The sequence below is a fragment of the Ochotona curzoniae genome, unplaced genomic scaffold, assembly GCF_017591425.1.
Source record: "Ochotona curzoniae isolate NIBS_2020 unplaced genomic scaffold, NIBS_Ocur_1.0 contig_3190, whole genome shotgun sequence".
NCBI classification, from domain to species: Eukaryota; Metazoa; Chordata; class Mammalia; order Lagomorpha; family Ochotonidae; genus Ochotona; species Ochotona curzoniae.
Window position 1 is genome coordinate 3,548,970 of NW_024465751.1, and position 16,129 is coordinate 3,565,098.

At 40.0% G+C, this 16,129-nt stretch overlaps 1 protein-coding gene across 4 annotated transcripts in view; it reads left to right on the forward strand.

The window, feature by feature from the left end:
* The window catches only part of ADCY8 (adenylate cyclase 8), a 216,540-nt gene that overhangs the window by 106,379 nt on the left and 94,032 nt on the right, over positions 1–16,129 (forward strand). For all 4 annotated transcript variants that reach the window (XM_040979449.1, XM_040979450.1, XM_040979452.1 and 1 more), the window contains exon 5: positions 3,879–4,006. In XM_040979449.1, the coding sequence (XP_040835383.1) occupies positions 3,879–4,006 (128 nt within the window). The remainder of the gene's footprint in view (positions 1–3,878; positions 4,007–16,129) is intronic.

Genomic DNA, 16,129 nt, shown 5'->3' on the forward strand with positions numbered 1-16,129 from the left:
AAGTTCTTGTGTACTCCAGCCTCATCCGAATTGTGCCTTACATAAAAAAAAAGAGCATATTTGTTGTTATACGCTTCCTCACTGAATCTTAGAACATTTTTTTTCTTACATGGAGGTTTTAACTGTAAGCAAACTAAATGTCCAGCAAGGTTATTAACACAGGAATGAGACCATATTTTTGTAAGAACGTAGAATGGATTTTATGATATGTTTTTCTAGGAATAAGCCTGCTTCATGTCTGAATGCCATGACAGATTTGTGGCTAAGAGCATGCCAAGTGTCCATCTGTGTAACTGTGCACCGTGCAAAAGAGTGTGCACAGCAGCATGCAAGGAGGGTTAAGGAGACCAGGCTCCCAGACTTGCCGACCTTTGCCGTATCCGCTCTTTCTTTTTCATCAGATCATATGTATTACTTAGATGGTTCTGGTTGGATAAACTCTGACCTTTTAACATGAACTCTTCTTAAATTTGTTAATGACATGGGTGCTTTCAAGCAATCTTGTCTTATCACTTTTTACAATTTTTTGTTTAATAAAATGACTTTTTTATTTTTATTTTTAAAGATTTATTTTTATTATTATTTTTTTTTTATTGGAAAGGCGGATATACAGAGAGGAGAGACAGAGAGGAAGATCTTCCGTCCGGTGATTCACTCCCCAAGTGAGCGCAACGGGCCATGCCATGCCGATCCAAAGGCAGGAGCCTCTTCCGGGTCTCCCACGCGGGTGCAGGGTCCCAAAGCTTTGGGCCGTCCTCAACTGCTTTCCCGGGCCACAGGCAGGGAGCTGGAAGGGAAGCGGGAACCGCGCGCCCACATGGGATCCTGGGCGTGCAAGGCGAGAACCTTAACCACTGCGCCACCGCTCCGGGCCCCTGACTTTTCTTAATTACATAAAGTTGAAACAGCAGAAATGTGCATGGAGCGGGTGCTTGGCCAAGTGGTTAGGAAGTCTGTTACTACTCGCAGCCAATGTCAGTGTACCTGGATTAGAACCCCCAGGGACAACTACTGACCGCTGCCTCTTCTTGGCACTCATCCTCAGGCAGCGATGGTTTAATCACATGGCTCCTGCCTCCCACGCAGCTTCCTGCCTTATGCACCCTGCTGGCTTTGGGGGCATCTGAGCAATGAGCCAGCTTTGCTGCCTGCTCACTCGCTCGCTCTTTCTTTCTCTCTTCTCAAATAAACAATTTTTAAAGGTACACAGAAAGTGTACATTCCTGTAACTCTAACAGATCACAACAATATTGCCATCTTTGGTAATTGCATGCATATACTGATTTAATAATTTTTATTTGCTATCGGTATTTTCCAAAGCAGTTAGTTATCCTTAGAACTTAAAAAAAAAGCAAATTTTATAAAGAGAAGATGAGACAGAGAGAACTTTCATCTGCTGGTTCACTCCCCAAATGGCTACAATTACAAGTGCTCTGCTGATGCAAAGCTAGTATCCAGGAGCTGCAACCAGGTCTCCCACACGGATGCAGTGCCCAAGAACTTGAGCCATCCTCCACTGCTCTCCCAACCACATTAGTAGAGAGCTGAATAGAAAGTGGAGCAGCCAAAACTTGAACCAGTGACCAGGTGGGATGCTGGCATCCACAGTCTCCTGATGCTTTTGTCAGAGTTCCCTAGGCTCCAAAAATCTGGGCTCTGCCAGCACCAGTGGACAGAATTGTTCACTAAGTTCCATTCTGACCATATTTGGGGAAATACCCTAAAACTGGAAACTTGTTCAATTCTCATTATCAGTTCTCTTGCAAAAGTATCTGCATTGAAAATGCTAACACACAGGCATCCCAAACTTCTAAAAAATGATCCTTAACATGCCTACGTGCACTGTTAGAGCCTTAAAGAGTGTGGCCATTTTGGAGGTGGGCAATGCTCTGGAAATCTGATTCAGTAAGGAAGCCCTTGAAGCAGTTCTAATTTTATTTTTCTTGCTTAATGGCTGTTTTCTATTAGGAGGATGATTTTAGGTGTTTGTTTTCCAAACATAATCCCCCAGTTCTCAATGAGATTGGAAAGGTGACACAGTGTTTGACAGCATGGCATTATAAGGGTGCTGTTCTCGTGTAGAGATCCTTTCTACGAAATTTCCCATTTCCTCACCTGGGACTATGTCTTCCCCAGGAGAACCCTACCCATCCTGTGCCGACCAACAGGCCCTGAGTCCCTAGGCTTTCATACCTAGAAGGCATCTCAAAAGTCACTGAGATAAAGTCACCTACCCAGAATGAGTGATAGATGTGTAATGGAGCAAGGATCCCAAATCATCATCAATGAGGGAGGCAACACTAACTTAGTACCCCACCTGCCAGACCTGCACTTAGCCATGTCAAGCATCACTGGTTCAGTGCTCAAAGTTGCACAACGAGGCAAGTGTTGCTATTATCCTTATTTCACAAATGAACCAATTGACACTCGAAGGTTAATTCTTTTGTTCTGAGGAACAGAGCAAAGATGGAGTGGGGGAAGGAAGCAGGTAGATGGAAGATGATCTCTGGAACTTCTTTCTTTACGGTTTAATCCTAAGCCAGGATGTTATCCCCATGCTATATAACTAGAAGTTATTTTTCCTCTAAAACCTTCAACATCTAGCCATTTCCCATGCATCATCAGAGTATATAGCATGGCCTTGATGGTGGTTGTTCTTTGAGATTTTTAAGAATCATGTGAGAGGGTCTTCAAACCATTCTTGAGAATAGCACCCTAACAAAAGACTATGCATGGATTTCAAAAACGTTTGCTACAAAATAAATATATTTTAGTTCCATTTTTCTATAAACTGAAGTTTCGTTATATGCTTAAGGTTGGAAATCTGTGAACCCTACTACTGCGTCCTGCTTCTTACCTGTGAAAGAAAGTAAAAATTGTATCTACCTCACACTGTTTTGAAAAGTAGTTCTGTTTAATATGTGACACAAAGGAGGTGATATTATTTGTCACCTTTTTTCAAAGATTTAATTATTTGAAAGTCAGATTCACAGAGAGAGAATTTCCTTAGGCTGATTCACTTGCTGAAAAGCCTCAAGTCCCAGGACTAGGACACATCAAAGCCAGGAGCCAAGAGCGCCATCCCTGTCACCCATATAGATGGTGGGGGCCTAGGCACTTAGGACCATACACACTGCTTTTTTCCATGTCATTATCAGGGTGTTCAATTGAAGGTAGAGTAACCAGATCATAAACCAGCAATCATATAGGATGTTGACAACACGGGCAATGGCTTAATACGCTATGCCACAACGTGGTTTCTATTATTAATCACCTCTGTCAAGGACCATACTTACTTTATGTTGTATGCTCAATTTATGTTTTTTAATAAATAAGCAAATTAATTTTTAAAACACATAAGGTATAGTCAGCATCTCCTAAGGCACCAATATTCTACTTGGGAAGGAACCTAAAACAAACTCAACATAATAGAAATTTCCAAGTCGTTTACAAATTCAGCTACTCATTTCTGAACTAAAGAACGCTAAAAGCTGTTCATTCACAAGTGAGTTCTGAGAAAGACAACATTGGAGATTAGACACATAGGGGAAACTTTGAATGTTCTTTCTAGGATTACTCAGGTGACAGGTGTACAGACAGGTAGCCAGTTGATGGAAGAGTTTGGATATGGCTATGTGCCTGTGGAGCTCAAATGTGAGATTTTTTCTGTAGTTTCCTACCTTTGGTTCCTTCAAACACCACTTTGGAGTATTCCCTCACTCTAGATTCCTAGCAAGATAATACAAGTGCATTGCAGGAGATGCTTCTGACCCCAAGGTTCAGAGATCCTGACCCTGCTTGCCTTTTTCCCAAGCCTTCCTAAAGGATTAGTTCTACGGTTGACACAGGCCTTTACCTTCCCACTCTGTTCATTTTAGGAGCATCACTGCCTTCGTATTAAAATCCTGGGGGATTGCTACTACTGTGTTTCTGGACTGCCTGAGCCCCGCCAGGACCATGCCCACTGCTGTGTTGAAATGGGCCTCAGCATGATCAAAACCATCAGGTAATTTGCAATTTGTTCCATATCATCTGGGCCCTCAATATGCAGAATGATGAGTAAGACCCACTTGTCCCATCTACCCTTTTCAGTAAATCACATGCATGATGAAAGACAGAACCTGTCAGGCTGTTTCATGAACACTATGTACTTACTAGTTCTCCTATAGAAATCTATTAAACTATTAGATTCATTTCTTAGTATAACTCAGTTTGTGCCACAAGTTTGTTTCATAGATGTCCTCATGAGGTTATAGCAAGGGACAAGATGAAGATCACCCTTCCCTTTAGGGGGGTAACAGTGCAGAAATTGAGATGAATACAAAGCCTTTCTGGAGTAGAGATGTATATGCTGCTTTTAGAAAAGGGGAGGAACAGTATCCAAGAGGGAAGGTGCACAGCTTCAAAAACAAAATGGATAAATGCAGATATCAGGATGGGCTGCAATCGTAGCTTGCAAGGTCTGGGGCTGGAAAAGCTGATGCAGATGAACTCTGGGTTGGAATTCCTGGGATTTACAGGGCCTTAGCATGTGAAAGTGTCATTCTTTACACTAAAGCAAATGAGAAATCACTAAAGGAGTTCCACTGGGTTTAGTTGCATTGATATATGGCAAGTGTTCTTTTTGCTTTATTAGCTTATATGACAAGCAGCGGCTTAATCAAAATGAGGAAATTGGCTGAGGACAAGTACTCTGGACCTAGACAATGCATGCTTTTCAGACAGAAACTTGGTACTATCTTGCTTATTTTTGAGATTTTAAAGTGGTGACAGAATTCTAAATGTCATCTTCACACAACCTCTGCAAAGGTGTTAATAGAAGATACAGGGACAGAACCATATTGAAATATACATGATACCTCAAAAAGTTTATGGAAACTTTGAATAAATATCTTGATATAAAACAGTTTTTACGTGCATGTACAGTTTTCTCATCATACACATTTTTCATGAACGTTTTAAACTGTCAGAGTGTGTGTGTGTGTGTGTGTGTGTGTGTGTGTGTGTGTGTGTGTGTGTGTGGCTAAAAAACAAAATATCTTCCACGTGTTGTTTTGTTTCCCAGATTCCTACAAAAACTAAGACTGAGCCAGGCTGAATCCAGGAGACCTGGACTCTAACTGGGTCTCCACTAACTCACTAACTCACTCTCGTGAGTGTAGGGATTCAAGTACCCAGGCCATCACATGCTGCTCCCCAGTGGTTACATTAACAGAAAACTGGATTGAGAGCATAGTCAAGACTTGAAGCAGGTGTACCACCATGAGCTGCAGAAATCTCAATGGCAACTCATCTGCTGTTCCACACTCAGTCCTGGAAGAGGGGTATACCCTCCACGTAACAAAAGAAGAGCACACAGAAAAGCCTTTTTACACTTAATTATCTTTGTGGAATTCAGGGCCTTTTATTGAACTCTCCACCCAAATGCTTTGGGTATTCAGTTAATCAAAAACAGTGTCTTACAGTAAAGAAGCAGTAGGAGTTTACCACATCAAACTTAGGTACATAGACAAATGGTGAATTGGGAGGAACCAGAGACCATGGTTATCAATGCTTTAATATCAAAACTTGGGATTCCTTCATTGTCTTGGCAGGATCGTACTTTTATACTTTCATTCAAATGAGAAGGAATTAAAAGATCAAAAGATAAAAATATTCCAAATGACACACCTGATATATTTTAAAGTATTGCATATTTAAGTTTTTCAGCCCTGCGCTATGCCACTTCGCCAGTCCTGGGTTGCCCAGTTAGTGATGTTTGAGTCCACAATAATCCATCTGCATCCATGCACCTGAACACACTGGTAGATTTGTTCTACTGTGAGGTAGAGATTACAATGAGCTACATTCTTTTATTACCCTTCCTTCAACAGAAATCATGTGCCCTCAGAGAAAGCACTTTTAGTAAAAAATAAATATTTCAGAAAAATATACAATGTTCAATCTGTGCATCCTATCTTTGCTCTTGGGAAGGGAAGTTCTTGAACAAAGTTCATACTTCTCATGTCTCAATCAAGGGAAAATTCTGAAAGTCTCAGCAAAATCAAGAAGAGAATTCCAGGGATGAGCAGGGGGGATGAGTTTACACTATTTTTCTCTATGGCAAGGGCTCTATGGTCAAAACAGCCCTTACCACCTCTACAACTAAGGAGAAATCTGAATGAAAGGATTAAAAAATGACCATCTATTAGTTTTCTATCTTCTGTAATGATGAAGAAATTCTCTTCTTTAAGGAATGTAGAGTGAGGAGAAAAAATATATGAACTAAAAGATAGATTAGGTTAAAATGTAATGTCAGAGGAGAAAAGAAAAATCAAGGAAGCTTCCAGGATTTATGGAGAAAATTCAAATACATATATTAGGAAAACATCCAGGTATAGAAATGTCAAAGATTCCCAATAAGACTCAATACAAATGATTTAAGACATATTACAATCAAGAAAAAACTAAGAAAGTCAGAAGATACAAGACATAGCAAGAAAAAAGCAGTGTTTGGATAGATCAAACAACTCTAGAAATAGATTTTTGAGCAGACACCTTACAGGAAAGCGAGCATGGGATTATACACTGTAGAGGCTAAATTTTAAACACCAATCAGAAGCTGGCCTGGTGGCTCAATAGGCTAATTCTTCTGTAAGTGACCAATATCCCTGATGGGCACCCATTCTACTCCTGGCTGCTCCACTTCCTATCTAGCCCCATGCTTGTGACCTGGGGACACGGTGGAGGATGGCTTGGTTTCTTGAGCCTCTCTGCCCACCTGGGAGACCTGGAAGAAGCTCCTGATTCCAGACTTCTGCTCAGTTTATCTCCAGTCATTGCAGTCATTTGGCAAGTGAACCAATGAATTAGTAGTCTCTCTCTGTCTCTCTCTCTCTCCATTTGTTGCTCCTTCTCTCTGTAAATCTGCCTTCCAAATTAAAAAAAAAAAAGGAAGAAAACCCTATCAATCAAGAATGCTTTCATTACTAAATTTGTCCTTCAGAAATAAAGGGAGACACTGTCACAGATCTACAAAACAGAGAATCCGTCAGCACTAGAGCTGTGTTACAAGAAATGCTAAAAAAAGAGTTCTGTCAGCTGAGGATGTTAATGAGTAACACAAAAACATTTGAGGTATCAAACTCACTGGTAAGAATAAGTGCATATTCAAAATTGGAATATTCTAACTAATGCTGTAATGAGATTGTTTAAACTGCTTGTATGTATGGAAGTTAAATGACTAAACTATTACTATTTAAAAAGCTACAGCAATTATTAAGAGATATAAAATATGAAAAGATGGAAATAGTGACACAAAAAATTAAAAATGTGTGGCATGACAATGTAAAAGCATAGAATTTGTGTACAGTGATGGAAAAATAATAAAAGCTGTAAAAGCTGCATGGGAACCAAAAGATATCTCTTTATACTATACAAACAAAAGCAAAAAGTAGCAAATGAAAACATACCATTTAGTCACAAATTAAGACCTTAGGAAAGGAAGAAATGAGGCAAAAGTCTATCCCTCTAAAAAAGTATTTTTAAGTTCTTACCAATCCAATCAATAATTATCTTGCATATAAATAGATTAAATCTTGCAGTCAAAATATATAAAACAAGCAAATAAATATTTTATTTTCATTTTTTAAAATATTTTTACTTATATGAAGCGAGCAAATTTATTGCCTTTCACAGTACAGATTTAAGAGCATAATGATACTTCACACCCTATCCTCTCTTGTTCTTTCCTTATTTATTTTTGATTTTAAATTACTTATTTGCAATTCACTTAACCATCACAGGCTTCACACTCCATTAGATAAAGATTTTAACCACTAGTAAGCTGAAAAAAAAATTTACTGCTTCTTCATTGTGTAGACAAAGTCTGTAAACAATAATCAAATCTCAAAATATCGATCTCACTCATAAAGGTTATGTTCTTGTCCTCTGAATGTTAGTTACCACAGCAGAGAGAGAACCTGTAATATGGGGGTTGATGTAAGCCAGACACTAAACATAACGGCTTCCAGTGATGGGTATCTACCAGTGTGTATATGGAGATGTGTGGGTGTATGTGGTCTGTTTATATGGAAGTGCGTGTGGTGAGTATAAGCGTTGAAGTAGTCCTTGATGACTAATACAGATCTAAGTTTAGACAATAGGGCTACTGTACAGAATGCTGGGATTCTATAGGCAAAAGGATATACAGCAGGGAAGTGACAAGTTCTGATCTACATGTCAGAAAAATCTAACTGTGGAGAAGGCTGGCTCTTTGTGTGGCTAAGGCTGGGAAGGAAACTGTCTAGGGAATCTTTCTGAAACAATCTAAGAGAAGTTGGAACAGAATAGCAACTGTGAAACAGAAAGGAAAAGATGATAATACTCCAAAACTGAGACCCTGGGAGACACCCTAGATGATCTGCAACACAGAAACCTAAACTAATTTAAACATTTGTCATGACAATAAGTTGATCATTGAACTAACAACACTCTGCGTTTCAGACAGGTTTCTATCTCATGAAAGATACAGTTTGTTGCTGGTAAATGTTCTCAAAGGAGTGTTCTTGTTCTGTAAGATTATTTTATGAGTAACTTGCTAAGTGCAGAACGGGAGCTGGAGATGTGAAGCAACAAAGCCAGTGTGTTTGCTGCTTCTTCCAGGTGCGTAACTTTGTATTCATGACATAACCTAGAGCTCTTATCACCTCTTCATAAGACATGGACAATAAAATAACAGGTTCACAATACCCCTTTGTAAACTCAAATGGGAAACATTCATGTTATTATAATAGACATGGTTTAGTAGCACCTTGGAAGACAAGCTGAGTTTGCATATTGGAAAATTTGACTCAGTGGAGTCACAGGTATCTTTATTGTAGCTTCTTCTATATGCTAGTAAAAAATAATAGTACTGTGACTTTATTGATCACTTATTGTATGCTGGACACTGAGATAATGAGCATTATCTCATTAACTCTTCATGACAGAGTTGCAAAGTTAGAAATTCAAATAAGACAGAGCAGATGGCATAAAGCATGTCAACCACAACCTGTACAGTTGTATTGATGCTTCTTGATTTTTGAAACTCCAATTGGATTACCACTTTATTGGCAGGAGACTTGGGATTACACAGGTTTTATAATTGCCTGATATCACACAGATCTTCCATCATGGCATGGGGATATTAGTCTGGAACCAAATGCCTGCAAAGCCATGAGTCTTAACCTTTACAGTATCCAGCTTCCCAACTTCAGCTTTGTGTATTTTCTGCTGATGCCTGATTCCACCACTGATACCAAGGAGCAACATATGGCGTAAGAGCTCTTACACACGTCTAGTAAATAAGTATAATTGACATTTAGAAGTGGAAAAAGTTTATAAATATCTGTGAATACCAAGAGAATAATCCTTAACCAATAGGATCTCCTAATATACTGATTTCATCGAAAAATATTTTATTTGAGAAACATGATACTAGTTAAATAGCTAAGAAGACACTGAATATAAGTTTGCCTCCAATGTGTCTCACACATGTCTATTTACACAATTGAATAAACTCACATAAAATTAGATGACAATTTCTGTTACATAGATTGAAGAGGGGAACCAAGTGCCACCTCATCATACGCCTGGGTCTGTATGGGGGAGTCTGGACTGCTGAGAAGATGCCAAACTCAGCACCATGCTCTGTATCTGCAACAGCGTTTTTCATGATTTACAGAAGTCGTCCCTGTGGCATCCTAATGAGAACTGCAGAGCCAGCTCTTTGCAGCGCAGTTGTTGAAAAGTCATAGGAATGACATGAGAATACAAAGTAGGAGCTGGCCTTTCTCTAGCAGTTAATTAGAGCGGAATTTTTCATCCTTGTGGCAGAGCTGCCCTGCTAAGCAGTAGGGTAAGACTAGGAAAGAACAGCCGGAACTACCTTGTTTTCCACTGACTGGAGGCAAGAACACCACACCTTGCCTCAGCATCTCTTGTATTTTTTCTTTTTTGTCTTTCTCTATCTCACCCTAATCGTTCCTTCTCTCTCTTCCCCTCTCTTTCTTTCTCACTCTCTTTACCTCCCTTCCTCACTGTTTCTCTCCATTTTCTCTCAGAAGGCATAAAACACTGTAACAGAAGATAGGTGGCTTTGATTCTCATCAGTGTTTCCCAGCATTTTTCCTTTTTCAGAAATACAGGGGTATTCCAAAATGGCTCAGAGAAACAAAATTAAATATCATATGCATTTTCCATGACCCTCATCATCATGTATCACTGATACAGCTAAAAAAAGAAAAGAAGCTTTGACAAATCAAATTGAGGTGAACAGAAAGGCATTTGTATTAACACTCTCAAAAAAAAAAAAAACAGCCAACAAGATGTTTGTATACACACAAAGAGAAATGTGTTGCAAGAGACTGTGGGAGCTTGGAAAAGACTGGCTGGCTGGAGATTCAGGGGATGTTGGCACTACAGTTCAAGCACATAGACAGTCTGCAGTGGGAAACCCATCATATCCAGGGGACACCACTGTTTTTTCTCCTAGGACTTGAAATGACCAGAAAGATACATTCACACAATGCAGGGAAATCTGAATAATTCAAAATGTATGGATATAGTTCTTCATCTCATTCTAAACAAATACCTTTATAGCCTTATTTAGACTAGCATTTGACCAAATATCGGGTTACTATAGGCTAATCAGGTTGGCACATAAAATCAACCATCACCGTGTTCTTCTGCCTCTTAGGCAATGGCATCTGTAACAGCACCAAGTAGAATGCAGAGTCTTAGATGCATGTAGACAGCTGTGAATAAGAAGTAAAATGTTCCTCCCCCATATAAAGGAGATAGGATCTTTGGAAGTTGGTAAACAGAGCAGTCCACTGCAACCATAATTGTCTTCTCCTCTTAAAGGCCTGAGATATCCCATTGGATAGAATTGTATTCCAACAGTATCCTTGACTCAGTTTGTGTTCTTTCTCTAAAAGTAGGGCTTCTCCCAAAGGCCCTGATTCCCTGACAATCCACCCACCACTCCACTCCTGAGACAATTCTCACACTAATCCAGTGATACAGCTAGGGTGAAGCCATGTGATGTAATGAAACATGCTTTCCCCTGAACACTCAAGAGATTGTGGTTGACATTCTGCTTCCAAGAGTGTTTCACATGTTAAACTTATTTCCTTCTTTGAAAAGTTAGAATAATCGTATGGGAGGGCAGATACAAATGGTTAGATCTAAGTATTGGAGACAATGGAGGTGACTTCATCTCACCACTGCATTAGAAACCAAGCATTGTACAACGTACAAAGACCTAAGGCAGCAGACATGGCATGTGACTGTGACATCCATCACTATTCCATACAATGTCTCAAAAGAATTGCAGAAAACTCAGCTACCCATACAGAGGAAGAATGCCATCAAGCCAAAACCATAATAAGAAATGTGATGAAGTTGGATTCTGCCTATTTGCAAGGACCATGTTGGAAGCTTGAAATAAGGCATGACAGGAATATCTACACCCCAAACATTGACAAGCATTAGGAATGAAGGTGGTTTGTCCCCAAAGAGACAGGTGTGAAAAGAACCCCGTTCTTGTGAAAGAAAGTAAGAAAATAAAGGGAGGGAGGGAAGGGAGGGAGGGAGGAAGGAGGAGGGAGCCAAATCACCCTAGCTTTTAAATTTCCTATAAGAAGCTGCCTGTCACAGTATGGTTTAGAAAAGGAGTTCTTTTTGTGAAGAAGAGGGTTTCCGTTTTGTGGAATGCAGATTGTAATCCATACTCATTGTAAGTTTGATTTGGAAATGGTCCCATGGAAGAATTTGATTCTGATTCTTCACAATGGTGGTTTATAAACTTCTTGCTGCTTACACCCTCAAATAATAAGTTACAACCCTCATCCAATTCTAAGCTGACATATAACTATCAATCATAAAAGCATGCTTATTTTATTTGTGGGAACTATAAAACATTAAATGATTTGAAATAATTAAAATGGGAAAGATCTATAATAAAAGTATGTTTAATGATAAAATTCTTAGAAAGTAAGTTTTAATATCTCATTTGATTAAGTATGCTTCTATTGGGCAGATTTTGACTCCTCTCAAGTTTCATATTTCACAGCTTTAGTCCTGGTGATGATATTGGAAATGGATCATTCATGAGATAAGTCAGTTTAGATAAGTTCACAAGAATGGGGTTCTTTTGGTCCACATGATGCCCTGAGAGAAAGAGACACCAAAGAGCTTACCATTAATTGTCTCTCTTCACCATGGGAGGACATACCAAGCAATTCAGCTTCAGCATGGAAAAGGATATAGGGCCCACTGTGTTCCAGCAAGATCAGAGAATATATGATTTTCATCAGCAAGAAGACACAAGAAATCTAAGAAACTGAGTAGGGCAAACCATAGTTTTAAGTGATGACCGACAGACAGTCTTGGTTTAGGGCTGTGGAATTCTGAATGTGGTCCATAATCAGCAGCAGCTTCAACTGGAAATCAACTGAGCTGTAGAATCTTGGCCTCCACCCAAGATCTGTCAAATCAGATTCTCCCTCACAGAATTCAAGCATTATGCATACCTTAACACTCAAAATACGGAGCTGGCATGAGAGACTCAGGTTCTTCGCCCTTGTGGCTAGGTCTGGCCTAGAGAATGCCAGTAAACACTAATGGGAATTAAGAGGTAAAATGAAGGAGACTAAAAGTAATTAAAGAATGGGTGCCCCTACCACTCTACAAAAACTCCAAACTGTCTGTGCCTCCACTATCCCTCTGTAAGTGTCAATTTAGGAGATAAATTATTTTATAGTAGCCAAAATTTCCCTGAGCTGGCTCAACAAGGGAATTCTGACCCAGATGCAGAGCCACCCTGACTCAATGTGTCATTATTCTCAGATTCAGAGGCATGAAGGGAAGCCAGATCAACATTGCTCACTTCCTCAAGATTGCCAATCAGGACCAAGAGGACCATTGCTCCCCCTGTGCTCTCCCTAGGCAGTTCTTAACAGGGAGGTTCTCTTGCACATCAGATTTCCACTCCCAGCAAATGGAGACAAATACAGCCAAGTGTCCAAACCACATTCATTCAGGTGTCTGGCATGGTGAGTGTCAGTCAAGCCCCATACCTTAATACCTGGGTGATCTTGGGAGAATAACTTACCCTCTCTCCACTCTGGCTTGCTTAACTATCAGGCAAGAATTAGCCATTTTAAAACAAGTTCCATAAGTACACAAACCGGTTTGTCTATTTGGCTCACGTCTTGTGTCTACCAAGATCTTCAACAGCTTCTTGGGTGGATGGATGGATGGATGGATGGGTGGATGGATGGATGGATGGATGGATGGATGGATGGATGGATGGATGGATGGATGGATGAATGGATGGATGAATGGATGGATGGATGGATGGATGGATGGATGGATGGATGGATAGATGGATGGATGAATGGATGGATGAGCTGGCGATTTTGCATAGAATGATATGGAGTTGACTTGGATTGTGAAGATGGAATATCTGACACAGAAGAGGTAATGGGCATCTCTTAATGTTCTTAGAGTCTCGGTTTCCTCATCTACAAGAGAGAAGGTTGTAACACACTCACAGCACTCTCAAAAATCACTGTGTATGTTCAAGTGAGATCTTTTTTTTTAAAGATTTATTTTTATTATTTTTTTACTGGAAAGGCGGATATACAGAGAGGAGAGACAGAGAGGAAGATCTTCCGTCCGATGAAGCGCAACGGGCCGATACTATGCCGATCCGAAGCCAGGAGCCTCTTCCGGGTCTCCCACGCGGGTGCAGGTTCCTAAGGCTTTGGGCCATCCTCGACTGCTTTCCCGGGCCACAGGCAGGGAGCTGGAAGGGAAGCAGGGCTGCCGGGATTAGAACCGGTGCCCATATGGGATCCCGGGCGTGCAAGGCTAGGACCTTTAACCACTTGCGCCACCGCGCCGGGCCCCATCAAGTGAGATCTTGAAGAGGGACGTGCTTTGTGAAGTTGCAGCTTCTATGTTGGGATGAGTTTCACTCAAGTGCAGTACAGGCCAAAAAATGAATCAGAGTTGAAGACCCACCACGCCAGTATCCCAATTCCACACTGACTCTTAAAGCACCCTTGTTTTAAATTCACTGATTTTTGAGATTAATTTGTCAAATTCAACATCTGCAGGCCAAGCCCAGCCTACTATTTTTTTCTGCTATTTTTTTCAAAGAAGCTATACATGGTAACAGAAAGCAACCTTTGGGTTTAGACTCACACACCTGTTATAAAAGCTTTCTACATAAAACTACATAACCCAAAAGCAACACACTTCTTATAACTCACTTGTTACATCATCAAAATTCCATATCTACACAATACTCTTCAAGCACAATTGATCTTCATAACTACCTCACCTTTGTTTTGCTCTGGAGTTACAAGGCGCTGCTTCTTCCAGGAAACTATATTAAATAGGCTAGGGGAAGATACTTGCTGTAAATAATGATTGCTGTCATGGTTTTAGCAGAAAATGAAAACTAGAGTGACCAATTCTCAAATTTTTAATCCTCTGATTCAACCTATGTAGTTGAAAGTCATCATAGCTGACAACAATTGGAAGTTGTGAGTGTCCAGATTAACTGTTTTACATGTTTAATTTTATGAACATTCTTCAGGGAACCTTCCCCCCCCCCTTTATATCTGAAAAACCAAGATTCTGAGACTAATACTAATAAAAGAGACCTTTAGTAAATAGGAAGCCCAGCAGCACAACCAGCATGGCTTCAATACCTGTGTCTGGAGCCCAACTCAGCAATGGTAAAATCTGCATTGGAATTCTGGTCTCTGACCCCAAAACAAACTTAAGTTGAGTGTTCATCCCACAGTGCCAAACTGCTACTCTGCAAAAATTATCCTCATTTTCTGCTTAATTATTGAGAATATAGAGTCCAGTTTACAGATCAATGACTGTTAGTGGCTCGTGCCTCCTGAAACCGCAAGTTCTATGGATGGATGAATTGACCAGAAAACGAACTACTTGAAGCATTGAAGTTAAATGGAAAATTCTAATATCCTTTATCTTATCCTTATAACTGTAACATCCCTCAATCAAAAACAATACCTTCAGTTTTCTGCTGCTAATCATTGTACTACTTGTTCCTACCTATAGAGAACTGCAAAATATCAAATGGTTTTTAAATTTTCGTTTATTTTTTAAAGAGACTCACTGTATCTCATAGGTACAATTCAAGGAATATATCTTAAAATAGGCCCACCACGAAGAACAGAGCGAAGCTGCTGTTTGGAAGGAAAATGGTCAGAAGTGTCACCACCCTCCGCCAACTAGCAGATCCTAAAGCACTGTGTGTGGTTCAGTCTTCAGACATAGGATGCTCAGCAAAACAGCCAGTGAGCCTTGCCTGCTAAGTCAGTAAGCTCCGCTGAACTGTGCCCACATGTAAGAACTGTGCGTCACAGAGAGGGATGATAAGACTCCATCCCTCAGGAAACTCAGGACTGGTGGAGGACACGAGAGAAGCTGTAGGTGTTAAGTGACCCGCAGTCACTTTCTCCTAATTTGTAGCTGATAAATCCCAGCAGACGGTCCCTGGGGTGTAAACTTGAATTAAACAAACTTGAAGAAAGCAGAGAAACTTTCATTTTGGCTGCAAGAAAGTCCAAAGGTCTTACCCTCAAGAGCTGAACTTGAATGACGCCGGGTTGGAGGTTTTTTATAAGCACAGAGTAGCCTTTCCAAAGAGGATCAATGCCTATGAATTATGAATGACTTTTACATGGTTCCATTCTTATGTTTTATTTAAGTCAAATTTCAGACGTAACCAAAAAAGGGGTGAAGGAGACAATGCAGTAAAGAAACTTTCAGTATTCTCACTATGGTTTTTGTTTAGTAGAAAAAAAAACTAAGAAATGTAAATGTCTTTTCATTAAGATGCGCCAGTGCGTTCTCTGAATAATGTTAATTATCTAATAACATCAGCACAGCACTCTGTTTAATATTCTCTCACAACGTGTTGGCAAAGCACTTTAACATCCATCATCTCCTTTGGGGCTCTAGCAGCGCTGTAAGAAAGCATCAGGTAGAACCCTATTTTACAACCCCTGATGATCAGGGTCAATGTTAAGCTATTTGCTTATGATCATGTTGTAAATCCCAT